Below are 21444 nucleotides of genomic sequence, written 5' to 3' on the forward strand. Positions count from 1 at the left end.
TAGTTTACAAAAGAAGGATACGAATTGTATCCATTAATTGGTAGATAGAAAACTTAATTTCTCTTGACTATTGATGTATAACATTCTTCTCCCAAACATCCATGAAGATGAAGAGAGGGCCTTGCCGTCATTCATCGTTGACATGGATATAAAGGAGAACCAAAGCCGGTCATACATTTGGAGAAAAGAAATTAAATTTTCTATAGACCAATTGTAAAACAAAAGTATAACATCAATATTTAATATGTACAAACAAAACCTGATACCAAAAAACCCCAACTTTCTTAGTCACTGCTGCGAACAATAGGCTTCTCTTTTAAAACTTTTGTTAACTGAAGAGCTGCATTCCTTTTACCAGAACCTGCCCAATCATGAAGAGCCAGTATCGAAGTGTTAATAATTGACTGAGCAGAGAAAGGTTTTTGATCAAAGATAAACTTATTCCTTGAAGACCATATAAACCAGCAAACAGTCGAAATAAGAGTGCGCCACAATAATTTGATGTTACCATCCCAAAACCATTGAAATCCCTCAAATCATAGCAGTAATTGTGTTTGGTCCTTCTCTTATCCTTTCATTAAATTTGTAAATCATGGTTGGGCTAGTACTAACTTACTACGACGGTAAACTACTAAGGGGAATATATAATTGGAGCATATGGTTTATACATAACTAAGGGGAATAATTGCAGATGCAGCTTTGATGCAAATGTTAGATTTTAGAAATTATTCATTTAGTCTAACCTGAGTTAACTAGAGAGACCAAATTGCAGGTAATCTCTGGGCTATAATGGACACATGAGGACCAATATCAAATTATAGAAGAATTTGAGACCGATACGTAAAAAAAACCCATCATATTATGCTTATTCATGTTGGAGTGGTGTTAGGGGCACACCCCCTACCACACCACAAACCACACTCCCCCTCTCCCATCGCTACAGTAAACCGGGCCCCACATGGGATTTTAAAATTTTTAAAATCTCATGTGGGGCCCGGTTTACTGTAGCGATGGGAGAGGGGGGTGTGGTTGGTGGTGTGTTAGGGGGTGTGCCCCTAACATTATTTTTCATGTTGAGAGTTCATATTTATATTTTCTACTTCATATTGATCAAAACGACCATGCTAATCTTTTCTTCTCAAATATCTACCTAAAGTCTAAAGATACTTATGAAATTGATAAAAAAAATTAAAATTTTAAAAAATAACCTAATCTCCGTTGACAAGATGGTGATTAGATCCCAAAGAATGATTGCAAGTTAAATATAGAGGAGTTAGCTCTTTTATTGAGCATTGTTTTTTTATTTTTTGGTCAAAAAAATAAAGAAAGAGACCCACAGAAAAAAAAAAAAAGCAGCGTTCGTGGGTTCATGGTTCATTGAAGGAATATCCGCGTCCAAAACGTGTTTTTGTTTCTATCGCAGAACATTTTCCATCATCTTACCTGTGGGACCGGCTCAAGTGTGCTCAGTGACGACCTATCAGCGGGCCCCATCTTATATCTCATGGGAAGATTTGGGCGTTTCGCTTGGACGCGACGTCTCCGATGTGGGACAAAAAAGCGTTGAAGGGTAATCTGAGAAGAACATCGAGCTCTTCTTCACGGTGAGAATCGTGTTACGCGCGCAAGTTGAAGAAATCAGCTTGAGTGCGTCACGATCTCACGCCACGTACATTTCATTAGTGTAAGTTTAACTTGTGCGCTTATTAATCAATGATATACGCACAAAAAATATTGCTCTCCAGAGTACAGGTTTTACAATACAAGATAATTAACCGACAATATATTACGTCATATGTAAGCTTAACTTATTCATATATATATATGATAATAATTACTAAAAAATATTAACCACCACTATTATTTGAGCAGGTTATATAAGTTTAGACTGCGAATGCAGAGGGTAGGTAATTAAAGAGTACCCCTCGTCTTAATTAGCAGAAGATGAAGGAAAGGTTAATTAGGTCGGTCACCGCTGAAAACGCACTTAACGAATTAAAAACAAAAAAACATGCATCATGGAAGTCGCTCTCTGCTCGCATATTTATGTAGGATTCGTCAGGGCTTTATACAAACGATCAGCAGCACCTACAGTTGCGCATTTATGCTCGTGACCGATAAGAATATAGTTTTTGGGAGGAAAAAGGATCAGATATAAGAGTGTGAGTGGGGCAATTCTAGTATCATAAGCAACTTGAAACTAATTAAAAGGACGGAACTGCAATATTTAACATTGACTTGCAAGCAAGCTAGAAATGGTTTGTAGATGAGATTAAAAAAAATATTAAATCCACAATAACTTTCCTTAGAACCTCTCATGGAAATTGATATTAAAAAGAAATATGTCTAGCCATATAAAATTTTTCAAACGATTTGGTCTTGAAAATAGGAAAAATTAATCTCAATAACAAATTTAATTTTGAATCTTTCATGCGTTTCTTGTCACTGCCGGTAGTGTGATATAGAAGGTGTTATGCCCTTAAAATTACTAAATATTAACCTCCACATAGAAGTCGACATGTGTCTTACACTATACCTAACCCGACTAATTCAAGACCAAGATAACTTTCGCTTCAGCACGACCGACTCGGTTGGTCGACATCTCGCGTAACCGAATCAAAAGACGGTACTACTTGGCCAACCCCTTAATTGGTTTCACAAGCGACTCGACTCGGCCCACTATTCGGCCGACATCTAACGCAACCAAGTCAATGGCGGTGTTTCTCAACCCTACACCTGAGGAGTCAACAAGATGACAGTTTCCTCAAACCCCTCGCCATCCGACTACTCTCGCATTAATTGTCCTGACAACATCATTATTGCTCTAGCCTCATAGCCTTTATGACTCATCAAACCTAGTCAACATCAAACATCTGCTATCATTCCCATGATAAATGACCGGGTGACTCACCTCCTTTAGCAACTGGCACGTAGCACATGTCTGTCGACTCAGCTGCCTAGCTGAACTGGGCCCAAGTTACCTTCTTGCCCCTTAGACCCACTACAAAAGGAGCAACACTACATGAGGTAACTCTTTCTTAGTTTTTCTAGGACATATAACTAAAAAATAATTCTATATTTTCACACTCAAGATCATCTACTGACTTGATCGTCGAGAAACAACCGGAGAACCCAACTCCGCCCTTTTACGAGTTCTTTCATGTGCAGTGAAGAATAGCAAGCCCCAAAAACATTCATCAAAAGGAGTTAGAGGACCCTAATCACTCCCCAAACTGTAAGATAACCCCATGTTTGATAACTGATATCAACAGTAGGGGCTTAAAAAGGGTGGAAAGGGACCATGCCCTCTTAGTAAGGGTAAAAACGGTCTGAATGTGGCACACATATAATACTTATCATATTCACATATGTTTTGACAATAACGAATACGTATATGGGTATGCCTCTATAAGGAAAGCTTATAGCCAAATCCCTCAAAATTGGATATGGATACTGATATACATGCAAATATACATGTAGATACAAAACGAATATGAGATAATGAACTAATATCTGAAAAATATAGTGCATCCATACAAAAAAATCATTAATATGTTTGTTATATTTGAAAAGCTAAGATTGAATTTTTCAGCAATCAAAATTAGTCCCAAATGCATTAATATATGGATTGAAACAATTACAGATATATGATTAACATATATTCAGATATTTAGGATATAGATTCGAATATTCACTACATAACCAAATCCATAACCATAACCTATTTGTTATAGATTCGAGTAATTGTCTTTATATCTTGATGGATACAGTTACAAATATATCTATGGATATGGTTATATTTTTGCTCCCCGACTTCCTAGCCCACAGACAAGTTTCATAGATCCAAGTGTAAGCTCAATGTCAACAACAAAAAACAGAAAATGAAAACTTTATGGAAATAACATTTCCTTATTTTTCTTTAGATTTCCTTAAAAAGTTGTTTTTAATTTATTTCGCATAGAAAACAAGGGTGTAAAGATATATCCCCATAAAATTCCTCAATTTTCTGTGATTGGTTGGGCACAAAAAACTTAGAAAAAAAAAGTTACAAAAGCATATTTCCATAATTACCTTTATTTGGTTGGAGATGAAACATCATGGAAATGTAGATTGTACTAACAATGTTAAGTTTACCTCTCACATAAGACAACACCAATATCAACAAAACCATCAATAGTGTATCACAACGACTAGATTAGCCACAAAAGGAAAAAAAAACAATATCCCAAAATCTGTCATGGGAGAGCGCCAAAATAGCAAACAGATCCAAAGGTCAAAAAACAACTCAATGTTATTGCATCTTAATGCCCATATTAGCCAGCAAAAAATCTAACAAACCAAATTCTATCATGGCAGAGCCTAGCAACAGCAACCAAACCCAATGGTCAAAAAATAACCGCACAATATTAAACCACAATGAGTATATTAGCTAACAAAAAGGCATCAGCCCCCATATTCTTTCGTGGGAGAACTCAGCAGCACCAAGCAAACCCAAAGTTCAAAAAATATCCCAACAATAGTGCATCATAACAGGTATATTAGCCAACCAAAAACCCAACAGCCCCAATGACTATATTAGCCAGCAAAAAATTTATCCTAATAGCAATATATATCAGCAAATAATGGTTAATATAGAGCTCAAATAATAGTGTTCTCTCCCACAACCACCAAATAGATAATAAGAAAGTAAAATTACATTTTTTGCTCTTATCAACAACCATAGCAAGATGAATAGAGCTAAAGGGTCCCAAGCAAATCAAGTTTAATTCTACTATCAAATCCCAACACCTCTTATGCTACGCAAAAATGGTACGAATATGGGTGAATATTTTTGGGATTGTGCAAAATACCAACATAGGCAATGTAACTTTTTTACTTGGGTTTAAGATGATAGTGAAATGAAGAAAGTCATGCCAAAATTTTGAGACTATGAATGCAGAAGAGATGAAAGCATAAAAAATCAAATTGTAAGAAGAAATAAAAATGAAGCGAGTGATGCCAAAGTTTGAAAATGTGAATGTAGAAGAGAAGAAAGCATTAAAAATCCAAAAAAATTGAATCAAGAGTTGAAGCAAGCAAACCGTGAAATTGGTCTTTGAAAAATTTGTGCAATTTTTTTGGGGTATGCTTCTCATGTTATAAAACATTGTAATTTGTACCATGTTAATACATTGAAGAATATATTTTGGGAAAACTCTAGCTATGGTAAAAGAAAAAGAAAAATATTTCATTTGTTCATCGTAAAAATCTGTATCGCCATGTAAGAAATATTTTTAATAAGATTGTATATCATTGTATGTGCTCAGAATTGGTCAATATCGATCATCATGATATACATCGCCAAAGATAGCTGTTGATAACACTGCATCATTATTACCTCGCATATACAATGAATCAACAACTTATGACCACATGTATCAGAGTATGACAATAATCACAGCTATACAGTGGCGGATCCACAACCTCTCGTGTGGTGGTTCGAAATTAACGCTAATTTTTTTTTCAAATACTACTAAGGAAAGCATAAAAATAATAAACAAATAATAATAAAGAGAAAATAGGAGAAAGTAGAAAAGTAAAGAGAAAATAAGGATTATAGGAGAAATTAGAAACATAAAGAGGCTGTAGGAAGTTTTTTGAACCTTTGACCTCTTTGAAGGTAAGCTAATGCTTATACCACTAGGCTACAAATTACATTTGTTCACAAACTAACATATATGATATATATACTATTTCAAAATCTGAGGTGGTTCAAATGAACCACTTTGAACAAGAACAGGTCCGCCACTGCAGCTATACAATCTTTCAAATAAAATAAAACTTAAAGATGTCAAACAACATGAAAGACATCTGCCACTCTCTGTTTAATCTAAATAATTGATTTACTGTAAATATGATGAAATATATGACAAATATGACACGAATCTATCTACCCTTTAAAAGAGGGAGTCCATGAAAAACTTTACTCTCCCCAAAATATCCTTACCCCCAATTTAATTACCAAACATATCCCAAAATAGCCTCCCCAAAATACCCTTTCATCAATATATATTCCTCCTTTCAATTCATCAGCCCTTTCAAGTCATCAGTCCTTTTAATTCCTCCTCCTCCAAATTACCAAACTTTACTCCTTTCAATTCCTCCTCCTCCTCCTCCTCTGATCTTCCATTACCTCCAACAACTTTTAGAGATGAATTCAATTAACCAGTTCATCCGTTACCCTTCATCTGATCTTCCATTACCTCCAACAACTTTTAGAGATGAATTCAATTAACCAGTTCATCCGTTACCCTTCATCTCGGTTTCCCTCTTTTCGGTTCTTACGTTACGCAGTCGAACAATCTTAAGCCATCAATTTCAAAAGATGAGTGTTATTTCCCTAATCATCAACCCGTCTCCAACACGTCAGAATTTTTGCATTGGGTAGAACCAGCAAGGAATTTCATTGAAAAAGGTATTCCTAAATTTTTCCTACGCTTTCTGCTCAATTCATCATCTCTCCTTTTTGTTCTTCATTTCTCTCATTGGTTCTAATTTTTAAAAAAAATCATTTAATTGTGTTCTAATTAGCCATCATTTCATTTTGTTCTAATTCAACAATAGGTCAAGGATTGTCCGAATTAGGGCTTGCTTTAATTCTTCATCTTGCTCCTGTGTCAGTTTCAACAGGTAAAAATTCAATTTTTATTTTTTTTAATTTATGGTTTATGTCCTTTTAGTTAAATTTTGTGAATTAGTTTTTTTTATTTTAAGCTTAATTGAGGAAATTAGGGGTGGACGACTTTGTTAGATAGTATTTTCAGACACAAAAGGGGAAACTTGACTGAGTTTGTTAGATAGTATTTGCAGACACAAAAGGGGAAACTTGACTGGGTTTGTTATATTCCAATTATTTGCTTGCTTATATTGTTAGACATATGTAGACAATTAATTTACGTAGAATTAGGAAGAAAGCATCATGTTTGTTGTATAAAATTTGTGAAAATGAAGTGGTTGTTCAAAGACAACAGCAGGAGCAAATAATATACCAAATCTGTAGAGGAGTATGGTACACAATGCATAGGAGAACAGAGTAAAGATTCTACTCGATCAGATCCACACAACTGAATTGAAAAATTATGTTGATTAAATAATAATGACATAAAAAATTAGAAAATCATTTTCTGTTTTCATGAACTGATAACAGAGGTGAATAATAAGCAAGACCTGTAGCAGACACATGACATGCAACTATAGTTCAAGTATTTATAGCTATGATGCCTCAAAATAATGATTAAATCATTAAAAAGCTATCATAGATCTTGACTGAATAAGTACATAAGTAAATCATGCCAGAACAAAGAAATAAAGAGGTAAATGTAACCTTTCAAGATACAGTCTACGCAAAATGAAGACCTAAATGATATATTACACGAGTTTCCACAACACTATATGTTATTTATATAGAGAACTATATATACAGACAGATACTTACACAGACATTTTTATATATAGTAGCCTTATACATATTTACTGACCGCTGCAAGAAAAAAGATGAATGTTTAGCTTTTCAACAGTAGCTTAATATGTACATGTTCTGGATTGAAGCCACTTCAATGTAGCAGTTTTATGTGCAACAGAGATGAACACTTCAGGTCCTATGAACAGAGGAGCTGATACATTGTCATGCCCAGTTCCTTCTCTTGGCCCGGAGTTGCATAAGCTTGTCTTTCCATTGTGCTAAACAAATACAAACGCCAAGAAAGTTAAGAGCCTTCTATTAGGTATAAGTAAAGCACACAAATATGAAAGATCTTTAGAGATCCATGATCCCTGATAGAAGCTCACGCAGAAAGGCCCATATAGTTGTGTGCCTTATACCATTACAGCATTAATTCTGCAGATAGGTAAATAGTAAAAAAAGTTATAGAATTTAATTCAGATCTCCTGTGTTCAGGGAGATAGGAGATGATTCTTAATAAGTTGCTCACTGAAGATGGAGGTCATCAGACCTGTATCACATCCAGTTCATATATAGGCATTTCATCAGAACATCCAAGACACAAAATGCATGCCCTGGAACTCCCTAAATTACAGAGAGGTAGCTGCAATTTCCACCAAAATTCCTACGAAACTGGCTGCTGTTACCTCCAAACTTTTACGGATTTTTTTTAAGTTAAAACCCTACAATGCATTAACATTCACATGCTGAATAATCAAGAAGCAACACGTAGAAACGAATATTGGCAAAGTGAGATGAATTAATGCGAACGAACTAAAACATAGTTTAAGCAATAAACTATATAGTGGGAACTAGAAGTAACTAATACATAGTTTAAGGAATAAAGCATATAGTGGGAAACAAGTAGCTTCAACTAAGAATAAGGTGAGCAAGAACCATTAGGGATTGTTCGCACATTGACAAGGGGCACCAAGGACCAGGTCAAGATAAACTAGAGTAATAGTGGAAAGTGGAGCTGGCACACATTGACAAGGGGCACCAAGGACCAGGTCAAGATAAACTAGAGTAATAGTGGAAAGTGGAGCTGGCACCAGTGCACTACAAATCATACAAATAAAGGACCTGAAAAACTGGATTAGATGTTGATGATACCTAACATGAAGGTTCAAGAAAAGTTTATGTATTAGGATTGATCACTTCCACCTCTACACTCTGTTTTTTTATAAACAAAATCATAAAATGTAGAAAATTCAGAAATACTAACAAAAACAAGAAAAGATACGAAAAGGACATTCTAACGCAAACTGTGAAGGGATATCATTGTTTAACAAGGGAAACTTGACGTACAAAGTTGCATAAGGCATCCAAGGACATTTTGCTTATTTTAACCAACACGATGCTTTATCACGGAAACAAAAAACTGAAGCTCTATTCTTTGCTCACATGACATGGGTACTTCAATGATACAATACCTGTTTCACTTGAATGCAGTCATCAAAACAGTCGAATTGATTTCTATCGTTCTGAAAGAACTCAAAATTTGATAGAAGATATATTACGGTCGCAGCTCACTCTCACTCACGCAATGTTTTCGAGTTTGATTTCTGGATTTATTTTTGCAGGTTTATTCGAAATATTAGCTTATGGGGGTGAAAAGAGTATTTATAATATATATTATTAATTTTATAAGATACATGCAGAATGCAGATAAATGTTGATCTACCTAATATCAGGTTCAAACTTGAGAAACTAAAACAATCATCTGTAATCAAGAACCATAACCAAATCTAATGTCTAACATATATTAAAGAGATACGTTATTTCAATATTAGTCCCTCACATCTTCAATATATTTCATTATATAAGAATTTAATTTACTAATGATAATACTTGAAAATTGCTTCAGAAAAAGGACTACTTCAAATTTAAAATAATCTACTTTCAAAACTTGTAGCATATGCATACGTGAATAAATGATTGAAGTCACTTAACATATCATCAGATGATGAAAGCATAGGACTGAGAGTTGTCTTGCAAAATTTGCATTTAAATACTTACCATGAGATTCGGAGCCTGGTACTAAACCAAAGACACCATCATATGACTGCAAGCAGTAAACAACAAATAGAAATTGCATCTTACTAATAAAAAACACAACAATCTATTTGTTACAAACAATTCTATAGATACTACGGACCTGGCATTGGACTATATAATCTTTGGCCTTTCCTTTGTCCATCCCAATCCAACACTAAAGTAATTATACCTTGAAGATGTTGGTATAAAACCTGTTATTGTTATCTTAGTTTTTTTGTTCTTCAATCCTCTCCTTTTGTTCTAATTTTGCCCTATTTCTCGATTTCCTGCAGTTTCAAATGACGAGGGTTTCAATATTCAAACAGCTTCTGTAGCAAGTTTAGAAAGTAAGTTGAATCCATACAACTTATTATATCAAGATGTATTATACATTTCTATCATCAATCTTACACAGCTTATTTTGAGAGACCTTTGGCAAAAGCTTGGACATTCACAAACAGTCTCACATTCACATTATGAATTATTTAAAAAAACAGGTATGCTTGTGTAAAAGCCCTTTTTAAGTCATTTACTTGATTTATGTGCCTTCTTTGTATTCTTAATGCCTGTCGTCTTCAGCAACTCAAACTGGCAGTTTGAAATCGAAGAGCTCAAGACTCTACCCAACACTCCCAAATTACTGAGAAATATCTAACTCGCAGCAATCTTATTAACATTTCATCAACATACACAAAACTTACTCCTATTCTTTAACAGTTTAAAAACATAGAATATAAACTAATTATACAAATTTAATTTCAAAAAAGTTAGTGTTTCTAAAATAATGAATAAACCTTAAACTTTTGCAATTTAACGATAAATCTGACAAACAGATTTTCTTCAGCAACTTGGAGACAACCAATAGAATAAAATCCATATGACATTGCTTAAATTATACAGAACTAAACATTTTGCACTTACAATTGGTTTGGATACAAATGAGGGGAGGGAAGGGGAGTGATTGACTTAAACCCAAGGGGAGCGAGTGGTTGGTTGCTTGTATGATATCTAGAAGCAGCAGGTGAGTTTTTTCCCCTTTCTTTTTGAATTTGTTTGAAAGGGGGGGTGGGGTGGGTAGGGGGAGGTGAATGGTAGGTTGGTGCCAAAGTTTTTTAATAGACAGTCGTCATTTATTTTATTAAAATTTGAATAAATTTTAATAAATCAAGAATTTTGTTTGTTTTAATAGATTCTTTAGTGACAATAATTTAAATAGATTAATGTTAAAGAATGGTATACCTGCAAATAAATATGAAGATTTTGTTTGGGGGTTGGGGTGGGGTGGTTCAAATGTTTACATACAAGGTAAGTTTGCATCTAAAGAATTTTGTCACTAAGTATCCAAGAATCTAAAGAATTTAGTTTGAGCCAATTATTTTACCATTATGTCAAGAAATTATGTGCATCTTCTTTAAATTATATTAAATTAATTTCCGTTCTTAAAGTTGTTTGTTTTAATGTCGTTCCTTAAGTTTTCTTGTTTGTTTATAATAATTTATATCGGATTTGATGTGAAAAATTCAGCATGCGCTTGAAATGGATGTGACTGCATCTTTACTTGGTTTGAGTTAGCTTTAGGAGACTTGGAGATTGTTATTTACGACTCATGTATTTTTTTTTCTTTTGTCACAACCCTCTTATTATACCAAAAACGCAACATCATTCATTTACATTTCGATACAGTTACCTTTGTTGGAAATGGAATGCTATATCCAGTTCACACCCTTTGTATTATTGACTGTGCCCATATAGACTACTTTCCACACTGTGACTGGCATTTATACTATCTTGTAAGAAGACATTGGCACTTAAGAAGAAATATGTAAAATGCAATTGTGCTAAATTGATGGGTTTGCTGTGTACTGTTTGTAAGAGATGAATAAGCAGAATATATCAAATTCATTATATGGCCTTCCAAAAAATATTACCTAATTATAACATGAGTCGAAAATAACAGTGAGACAAACTATGTTATTTAACATTAGCAACTATGTTAAATGCAGAGCATTAAAAACATAACAAATAACTACATAAACTAAAGTTTTCAAATAAGAGAAGCTTATAGAAAATCTGCGACTCAATCTACAATAAAATCTTTCATTTCTATAACTGAAAGCCTTTGTAGTCATGTAGCATTGTATTTTAGTATCTGGAATGTAGTCCTACAACATACATAATCATCTCTTGGATTGAACTGACTTATAACCAGAACACACTATTAATCAGAACATGGGTATCTTTTTCTTATTTTGTGCTCTAACAATGTGAAATTGGCTTAAGTATAAAAATACAGGACAATACAATTTCTCTTAAAATCCTACACATGCTTACATTGGATGTGACTGCATCTTACATAATCGGCTGGATAATGTAAATATATGCTTCGTAGGTTTAACTGGGTAAAGTCAGGTCCATTATATGATTCTTGCAGTTTGAGTTTTTTTTGGTGAGAAATGAGAATATATGTTCGCTTCGAATCTTGATAGAGTCCCATTAGACTCAAATACTACCAAATCTTCTTGATCTTCATTACTTGTTTTATACACAAATTATACCGTTCCTAAAGTTGTTTTATTTGTGGATGATTCAGCTAATTCCTGCCAGTAAAGGTAATTTTCACTTTCATTCCATTTCAGTTCCTCTTCATAATATGTGTTTGTTCTTGCTCTTTTTACATAGTTTAGTTTCATACGAACTTTCACATAGGCTCATCTTGGTATCTATGTGGTTGGATATATGCTAGGAAAGAATGATACTATGACAGATAAGTTAGTCCTAACCTGCTGAATAACTTTAGTGATGTAAGATGATTGATTCAGTGCAAAATATTGACCAATCCCACATAAAACATGGCACAATGGAATAAAATATGCCCTGGTAAACCAAAAGAAAGAACTTGAGAGTGGTAGTGCATACATTGCTGTATAGAATTGGATTTCAAGATGATCTGTGAGAGATCATTGACACCTTCCACCGGTGGACCAGCTGGACCTCCTGCTTCTGGGTTACTTAGAGCTGAGATGCTGCCCAGTGGGTATTTGATTCGACCTTGTGAGGATGGTGGTTCGATGATTCACATTGTTGATCATGTGGATTTGGATGTAAGTATACTGTGAAATAAACCCCTTTACTAATTGGCAAAATTTTAGTATTTAGATGACCAGTTTTTCTTATGCCGGTGTGCTCTAGCCTTGGAGTTTGCCCGAGGTGCTGAGGACCTTGTACGAATCACCGAAAATATTGGCACATAAAATGACCATAGCCATAAGTTTGCACTCCCAATTTGCAATATTTCGTACACTTCAAATTAAAACTTTGGGATTGAGTTTCTAAAATAAGTTTGCACTCCCAATTTGCAATATTTCGTACACTTCAAATTAAAACTTTGGGATTGAGTTTCTAAATCTGTTTCCTTTTTAGGCGTTGAATCATTTCGTACACTTCAAATTAAAACTTTGGGATTGAGTTTCTAAATCTGTTTCCTTTTTAGGCGTTGAATCATTGGCTAAATCCTTGTCACCATTGGTTAAATTGCACAAGAAAACCAGTGGTGAAATTGCTTATGGTGGTGTAAGAAAACCTGTTGTATTGATGACATTTAGCCATCGATTGAGCAAGTAAATCCTTGTCACCATTTTCGTGCATAATCATTATTAAATACTTTATGTTGTGCTATTAAATTCAGGATCACTGAATGAATTCTAGGGGTTTCAATGATGCTGTGAATGGGTTTACGGATGATGGTTGGTCATTATTGGGCAGTGATGGAGTTGAGGATGTGACAATTATGATAAACTGGTCACCAAATAAGCTTTTTGGATCTCATGCCAACTCTTCAATATTTTCTCCCATTGGTGGGGGCATCTTAAGTGCAAAGGCCTCTATGCTACTGCAGGTTTCACTCTTACCTTCCGGGTTTATAAGATACCTCTATCTGATATCAATTTAAAGTCAAACTTGAAATACTTTGGGCTGCGAATTTAACTCTGATATCTTTTATTGTAGAATGTGCCACCAGCTTTGCTTGTTCGGAAAGCCAACGGCTGTAGAGGGATCCTTTGTCATGGCTTGGTGAGATTGCTTGGTTTATTTCTCATGCAGATGGTAGAGCTATTAAAAAGATCTTGTGTGTTGCCTTTGCTGCTGCTTTGTATCATATTTGGAGAGAACGAAATGCTAGGAGATTTTAGTCTTGTATTAGCAGGGTTAATGTCATTGCGAAGAGGATTAAGGTTGATATTATAGCTAGAATGTTACATAGTAATCAGCCTTCACAAGTACAGTTTTGGATGGTCAACTTGTAGTTGTTTCTTGGTTTTGCGAGTTGAGTGGATTGTTTGATTCTTTCATAGAGTATGCTGTATAGCTGGGTATGCCCAGTTTTTGAATTTACATGAAAGTTCACGTGTTAACGAAAATTTCATTTACCTTTAAAAAAATTGAATCAATTATTTACAAAAGTAAATAGTCCCATAACTATTCTTTTATTATATTGTAGGTGGGTAAATAGCATTCTGAAGCTAAAATTATTTTTCGTACAGGATTGGGGATGTCGTCAGGATTATTGGGATCCTAAACTCGCGCATAAACCACAATTTCTATGCTAGAGAGCCTTCTTCTTAGCACAAAATTGATTAGAACACAAAATTGATTAGAACCACAATTTCCTTCATTTGTCGTAGATGATGTAACATGATTGATTCATTGCAAATTATTGTCCAATACAACATAAAACCTGGCACAATAGAAGAAAATATGTATGTAGATATTAGGGTGCATAACAAGTCAACAGAGCTTTAATCATGAATGATGTCGGACATCTAACTCTTTATTGAGCTTGCGTTTTGGGTATGAACCAATTTTCAGCATAACAATTTTCAAACAAATTAACATTACTATATATACATTCTAATGCTAAAGATCTGTTTTATTTATTTGCCTGAGCCTAATCACAAGATCTGCTACTTGCTCAATCTTAATCAATCCAGCAAAATATATAGGATTCACATTGACTTGTATTTGGGGAATGATTGCTGCTTGTTCATTACGCTTATCGACAAGGTCCTCGACAAATTTATGAAATCTCCTTCGAATGAGATATCAGTTGCTTCTAATGTAGTTGTGGAGATTAGTGAACCAAACACAAAACCTATTGGCACAAATTAACAAGATGAAGAGAGAGCAGCAAAGCCAAGCACAACAATACAGTGCACATTAAATGATCAATGGATAGCAAAGCAAATGGAAAAGATCTCTGGCAAATACATATGAAACACAAAGTGCAATCAGAAGCTTCAAGATGAAAAGAAAACCAAAGGTTTTTCAAATAAATTAGTGCAAAGACTTCGAAAGGATATAACATCATAAGCTTGGATTTACATACACATCATCAAAATTAACTTTTAGGTATATTCTTGTTATAGTATTTGATTGATCAATCACATTTTAGATACAACAACTCTACTATCGCATAACTGATCCCTACATATAAATTTATTGTTAAAACATTTAAAATTATTTCTAATAAACTTATACATATGTCAATTTACGCATTGGCCTTTATGTTTGTGCTGAATGGAATTTTGGGTAATGAGAAAATTTGCTACGGATTGATTTAATAATTTAAATATTAATGTTAAATTATGTTTATGGTTTCTTGTTATTGTATTTGATTGATCAATCAACTTGTAGATACAACCACTCCAATATCGCATAATTGATCCTTAAATATAAACGTATTATTCAAACATTTTAAAATTTTAGCTTATGTTCATATATATTGCGTACATTCATTAAATTTATACCAAATCTTTCCATAAATATAATTATAATTAATATTAATATTAAAAATTTTACCACGTGCATTACACGTGCAATCTAACTAGTTAATTCATAAAAGAAAGACCCAGAGTTCTCACAGTGTCATTAAATTCTAGTTAATTGTTACCTAACATTATTAAACTATACAAACTAAGCAACTGATTATCTTATTAGCCTGTGATCAAACAGTATGAAAGGGAAACAATGCTTGCATAAAAATGAGAGAATTATTTGTTGTGTTTAACTATGAACATGCTTTTCTAACGAGACATGAGGTGAACATATCTTACTTCAACAAACGAAAAATAAATTTAAAAATTTGCAAATATACGATAGTGCTAATCCAAATGAAAGAAATTCTATAACTCTCATGCTATTAACAAAAATGAATACCAATATTATTCTTGACTAGCAAAATCTCAGTCTGAAAAAGAATTTGGGATGTTTCACATTTACATATCTATTTGTTCTTTAAGGGGATGTTTGGTTGCACGATTTTATAGAAAAGTTTTCTCAAAATGTCTAACAATGACAATTCTGTAATTAAAAAATTTATGTAGGTTTCCGTAAACTGTGTTTGGTTCAAAAAACTACCAAAAAAATTTCTGTAAAGTACAAAAAAATACCAAAATTTACATAAAACAATTTCCTCTCAAAATAAGCGGAAATCATCTAAAAATCTGACACCACATTGACACTTTTCTATAGAGTTGATATTTTTCTATAAATTTAGGGGATGTTTAGTTTAATTTCTACAAATTATAGAAAATCTTGCTATTTTCTATAAAGTTATGGGCCATTTTCTTGTTTTGAACCAAACAAGTAAAGTAAAAACAAGAAAATTGGTACTTTTTGACTTCTTAAAACTTTTCGTATAATTTTTTATAGAAATACAAAGAAATCATATTTTGGGTGGAAAATATTTCCTATAATTTGTAGAAATTGAACCAAACACCACCTAAAGTAATAATGAAATTTATGGTCATAAACATATACCATTAAGCATAAGAACTAACCATAAAAGGTCATACTTTACATATAAATTTGTGTCTTGTACCTAACTTGTTCATATCCGATTCAACATTTCTTTCATCAACCAATCGTACAAAGGACTTTTCCTAGGGGCTTGTTTGGATTGAGGGGAATAAGGGAGAAGGGAAGTTAGGGGAACCATTCACTTTGTTTGGGAACATTTAGGAGGTTAAGTTATTCACTCTAGTTTCCTTTGGTTCACCCATTAATAGTATAAAAATTATTACCCCACAAATTGAGGTGTAACCAAGGGGAAGGGAACTCCATTCCCTTCCCTTCCTTTCTCTCACCTAGTTTCCCTTAACTTCCCTTAACCCCATTGAAATCCAAACACACCCTAGGTGAATAACAGCGTGCCAAGGGATAAAAAAATAGTATTAAAACTTACCAATTTTATCCATTAGCGGAACAAAGATACAAGCATGTAAGAGCTTTATTAAATCGGCCAAATTATTCAAGAGTCATAAGAAACGTAGACCTTTGAGGGCCCATATTTGTAACCTAATTTGCAACTCAGTAGGTCACCCGGTGGTAAATCCATTACTACCTTTTATTGACTAGAAAATCAATATATAGACATAGATTAAATAATCTTACAATGATGATCAGTTCATTATGCAATAAGAGGAGGACATCTCACATGTCCCCCTATCGGTCCCATATTTTGAGTTCATATAGCTAAGCTCATTAAATAATCTTATAAGATCCGTTGGTAGTTTGTCGTGTGTGTATGTAAGGAATTAAATTAGTACTCGCCAAATTGGTTTCTCACAATCAGTGACATGACCCCACATCATGAATATACAAGAGTGTGGATAAATCCTTGATTTTACCACTATATGAAATCAGAAAAATAACCAAGGGAAGAGAATTCCATCGAAGGAATGAAAGGTTAAAATAGGATGATTTACCTTCCACTTTTAAGTTTGAGCACCGTAGAGGATGGAATCGAGGGTGATCGAGCCTGTTTTGGCGAAAGGCCTAATTTCTTCTAGGCCCAATTTCTCAGCCTGTTTGGCCCCAAACTTAAGCCTTCAGCCCCCAACTCTTTAGCGCAATCCCTTAACCAAAGGTAACTTCAGTCAAAGCCCATAGCCCACTTAATAACAAAAGAGTTTAGGCTTGGGTTTGTATCCAACCCAACTGAATCCAATTATCCAACAAGGCCCTAACGCCGAAGCTAACCTTGGGTCTCTTTGTTCTATGCTATGTCTTTCGCGAGATTTTTAGTATTAAATGAGAATTTCTATTTCCAACTCAAATTTAACTATTCATCTAAGTTCTCCAAACCAAATCTAAGGATTTGTTTCACAAAATGTCAAAAACCAGGCCAAGATCACTCACGACCCAGTTTCATTCTAAACTAGTTTTAGTTTCATTCTAAACTGGGTCAACATTGGCCCCCTTTTCTACCAATCAGACAATTATCTTAAACTAGGTCAGGTTTAGTCATGGCCCGGTTTTGGAGGTTTGTCAAACACACCCTAAGGGTTAAATTACATTTGGTTTTTCCCCCTTAATTATAGAGGCAATTGGTGGTGTAATCTCTAAACCCTGAATATAAAACATTTCCCTTTTTCACTCTCTTGTTTTTTTTAATTATGATGCATTGCTTAATTATTATCATTTAGTTCTATTTGGGTGACAATGCTAGTATTTGCTCTATTTGGGTGACTGCCTCTGGAGGTTAATCTCACAATGAAATAAAATGAGAAGAATAAACCTTATTGCGGTACATAGAAAATATCAAAAAAAAATTAAAAGCAAAAAAAAATTGCAATCTTGTTAGCGGCAGCTCAATACAGTGCAAAAGCAATAATTGGAATAAACGAAGAGGGCTCTTCGAATCCAAGAAAAAGGTCCTTTAGGTGCACGAAGAAGATAACCTTCGAGTCTACAAATTTAAAAAAAAAACATATTGATAATAAGTATGCCTCTTATGTCACATAGTTATTATTTCTTAATTAGGAAACACAACCAACTTCTTCTTAAATGGAATTTAATTATGATGAGAACAAATTATTTATCCAAATCTTAGGGTTGAGTACATGAATATCAGTCTTTTATTCAATTATATTGTAGATCATTTCCTCCGGTTTTTAACTATTATCACATCGTTATTAGTTGTTTTAAACAGAGTTCTTTTAGGTCCGGCTTTAAATCTCTTTATCCCATTAATTATAATCGTATCGTTTTTCCTAACTAGTGTACTAAGACCTCTTTGTTTTTTTACATGATCAAACCATCTTAGCTGATTCTCTTATATTGTATCCTCAACAATAGTAACATCTGATATCTCCTTAATAGTAGCAACATCTAATATCCTATGATGGAACTCACATTTGTTTAAACTAGGAATTAATCGAAGTTATTAATTAAACAATTAAAGGGTTAATTTGAAAAGTACATTTTTTGTAATCGTCTAATACGGTTTGAAGGATTTGTGGGTAAAGCATAAAGTTTGGCTTGTTTTCGACATATCACAAAGTTTTGGTGTTATGCACTATTTCTAAAGTATTATAGGGGCGATCTCAAATTGGCACAAACTATTCGGGGTTTTGTGAAATTCACCATCTAAGAAATATAAGTGAATTTCAGTCATTAATAAAGTTACATATATTTATTATTAGGTTAACAGAAAAAGGTATAAATTAGGTATATTCATTATCAATGTTAAGTAGGGCAGAAAAGTTTAATTACAACTTGGTATCAACTTAAGGACCACTTGTGTAATAACATTATACCCCAGAATACTGGGTTGTAATTAATCTGGGCAGAAAAATCCAATGCTGTAGCCTTGAGAGTGAAAAAAGAATTATATGCACTCGAGAGGTAAATTTGACCCCGTTAAAGTATACCGTAAGACAGTGAGTAAAAAAATAAGGGAAAGTTACTTGAAGAGAGGGGAAAACAAAATGTTACATCTAGAAAATTGGGCAAATTTTGATTTCCTGGTAGTCAAGTTTTGTGACATTAGAGCTGTACTAGTGATCTTTAATCATGGTCTGTGATCTTTTACCATTACCCATTGTATTTCCATTACTAGCTGTGGCTATTAACTGTTCTCTGTGATGTGTAGCTATTGTTTAATATGCATGACATTCTTTTATTACAGATGTGATTATATCGTTTTAAATGTGCCTAATCTTTCAATAGTTGGATTCGTGCGGCTAGAATACTTCCCATCTACGACACGGTGGATCAATGATACTTGTCCAGAGATGTCGACGAAATGGAATAACTATATATGTCGTTAAGCGGAAAAAAGTTTGCAAGAAAAATATAAGAAGGTGGATATTATTGACGTCTTACAATTGGTAGCTGAATTTTTGATGTCTCACGAAATATGCATGAGATGTGTTATGCGTAACATGAAAATATGCATGTGTTGCTATTAACTATATGCATGTTTCCTAGTATATGTGGGACTGTATTGAGACTTCTAGCTATTATATGTGACTTATCTAAACATGACACATTGCTATTAACTATATCCAAATTTCCTAGCAGATATGGGATTGTTTTGAGACTTCTACCTATTAAATGCTAACTTTTGGTAGATATGGAACTATTTCGGGACTTATAGCTTGTATATGTTACTTTTGCCTATCATTTGCGACACTTAGTGGTTAAATGTTACAATTCAGATGTTTTTATGACAATTGTCAACTTTCACAGTTTTGGATTTTGTGTTAACTCTTGAAATTTACATGTGGTTTATCTAATTAAATTCACTAAGACATATAATTGCAAGGTAGCTGTAAGATAAATGTCCAAACTATGCAATAATCACAAATATAAAACACATGAGGGATTGTATAATACACAAATAAAAAAAAGCGTACCACATATATATCAAACCTGTGACACGTGACACATAAAAGTCACAAAGATGCAACAAATCTAACATTGCAAGTTGAAATATCACATGTATTTTATATATGTCACAATAACAAAATAAATATCAAATATAATCATCAAATGTCGTATGTTATCACAAATATCAAAGTTAAAGAATTAGTGTCACATATAAATAACAAATATCATATATAAAACACTTATGTAACAAGTAATTAAAAAAAAATCGAGAAATTTTGTCAGACCTAACATCAACATCTTGCACTAGAGGCCGAAGAGGAAAATGGAGAAATTAGGATTCTTACCACTTAGCTACATTTTGCTTAAACATGAAAGTGCATTCAAATTTTAAAATTTTACATAGATTTCTCGATTGGCATTATTTACTATCTTTTTTTAGGATGCTGATACTTTATCAAAAAATGAGTGATGGTTGAGGAATATTTTCACTGCCACATCACAATAAATTCTTTATAAGGAAAATCCTATACTTCGAACAAAATATGCCAGCGTTGTAGAAAAAAATAATATGCATTTAACAGTAACTCATTTTTTTATTATATTTGATAATCTATCATCATTCTAACAAAAAAAAAGGTATTTAAAATTCACTATAATTTAAATAAAGTTCATTTTCTTTCTAATAAAATGAAACCAAAAAGAAAAAAAGAAAAAGCACAATCACTTACCCATTACAAAATTTCAAAACAGAAAGAGAAATAAATTCAATATTCTTCCTCAAAACATCAAATATTCTAAATCCAATAAATCCTATCCTTTGAAAACACATATATCAAACAAAGAAAAAGATACAAAAAAGGGTTTGTAGCATTATTTTTTGCTATAATTAAATAAATATTCAGTTCGGTGTGCTTGTAGCGAGAAGAAACTGGATGGTGGTGTTGATGAGGGCGCTGAGACACCTAAATAAATTTTCAGTTAAATATGGTTCTATTTATTTTCAGTTAGAGAAGAAGAAAAGAATGAAAGGCGGAGAAAGAGAAGATGTGGACAAGGAAGAGCAAGAAAGGAAGAAGAAAATAAGCTTGTGTTTGGTTCGAGAGAAAATGATGGAAAAGAAAAAGAAATAAAAAAAGAAAAGAAAAGGAAAGGAAAATTAAAGAAAATAAGAGTCCCTCTATCGTTTGGTTAGGAAGAGAATTGAAAAGAAGATTGGGAGGAAAATGATAATAATTTAATAAAAACAAGGTAGAAAT

At 33.3% G+C, this 21444-nt stretch overlaps 1 protein-coding gene and 1 long non-coding RNA gene across 2 annotated transcripts; both read left to right on the forward strand.

Annotated features, from left to right (window-relative positions):
• Positions 1 to 6232: 6232 nt before the first annotated feature.
• LOC109827740 lies at positions 6233 to 12120 on the forward strand. The gene is made up of 4 exons (XR_002243497.1): positions 6233 to 6454; positions 6604 to 6669; positions 9811 to 10014; positions 12108 to 12120. It is a non-coding gene; the product is annotated as an uncharacterized LOC109827740 (long non-coding RNA).
• Positions 12121 to 12964: 844 nt separating this feature from the next.
• LOC109827739 (homeobox-leucine zipper protein HOX32-like) lies at positions 12965 to 13866 on the forward strand. The gene is made up of 3 exons (XM_020394753.1): positions 12965 to 13134; positions 13223 to 13412; positions 13523 to 13866. The coding sequence occupies exons 1-3, from the start codon at positions 13109 to 13111 to the stop codon at positions 13760 to 13762; spliced, it is 456 nt and encodes a 151-aa protein (XP_020250342.1). The 5' UTR covers positions 12965 to 13108; the 3' UTR covers positions 13763 to 13866.
• The last annotated feature ends 7578 nt before the right edge of the window (positions 13867 to 21444 follow it).

This window comes from Asparagus officinalis, unplaced genomic scaffold, assembly GCF_001876935.1.
Source record: "Asparagus officinalis unplaced genomic scaffold, Aspof.V1 AsparagusV1_Un406, whole genome shotgun sequence".
NCBI lineage: Eukaryota > Viridiplantae > Streptophyta > Magnoliopsida > Asparagales > Asparagaceae > Asparagus > Asparagus officinalis.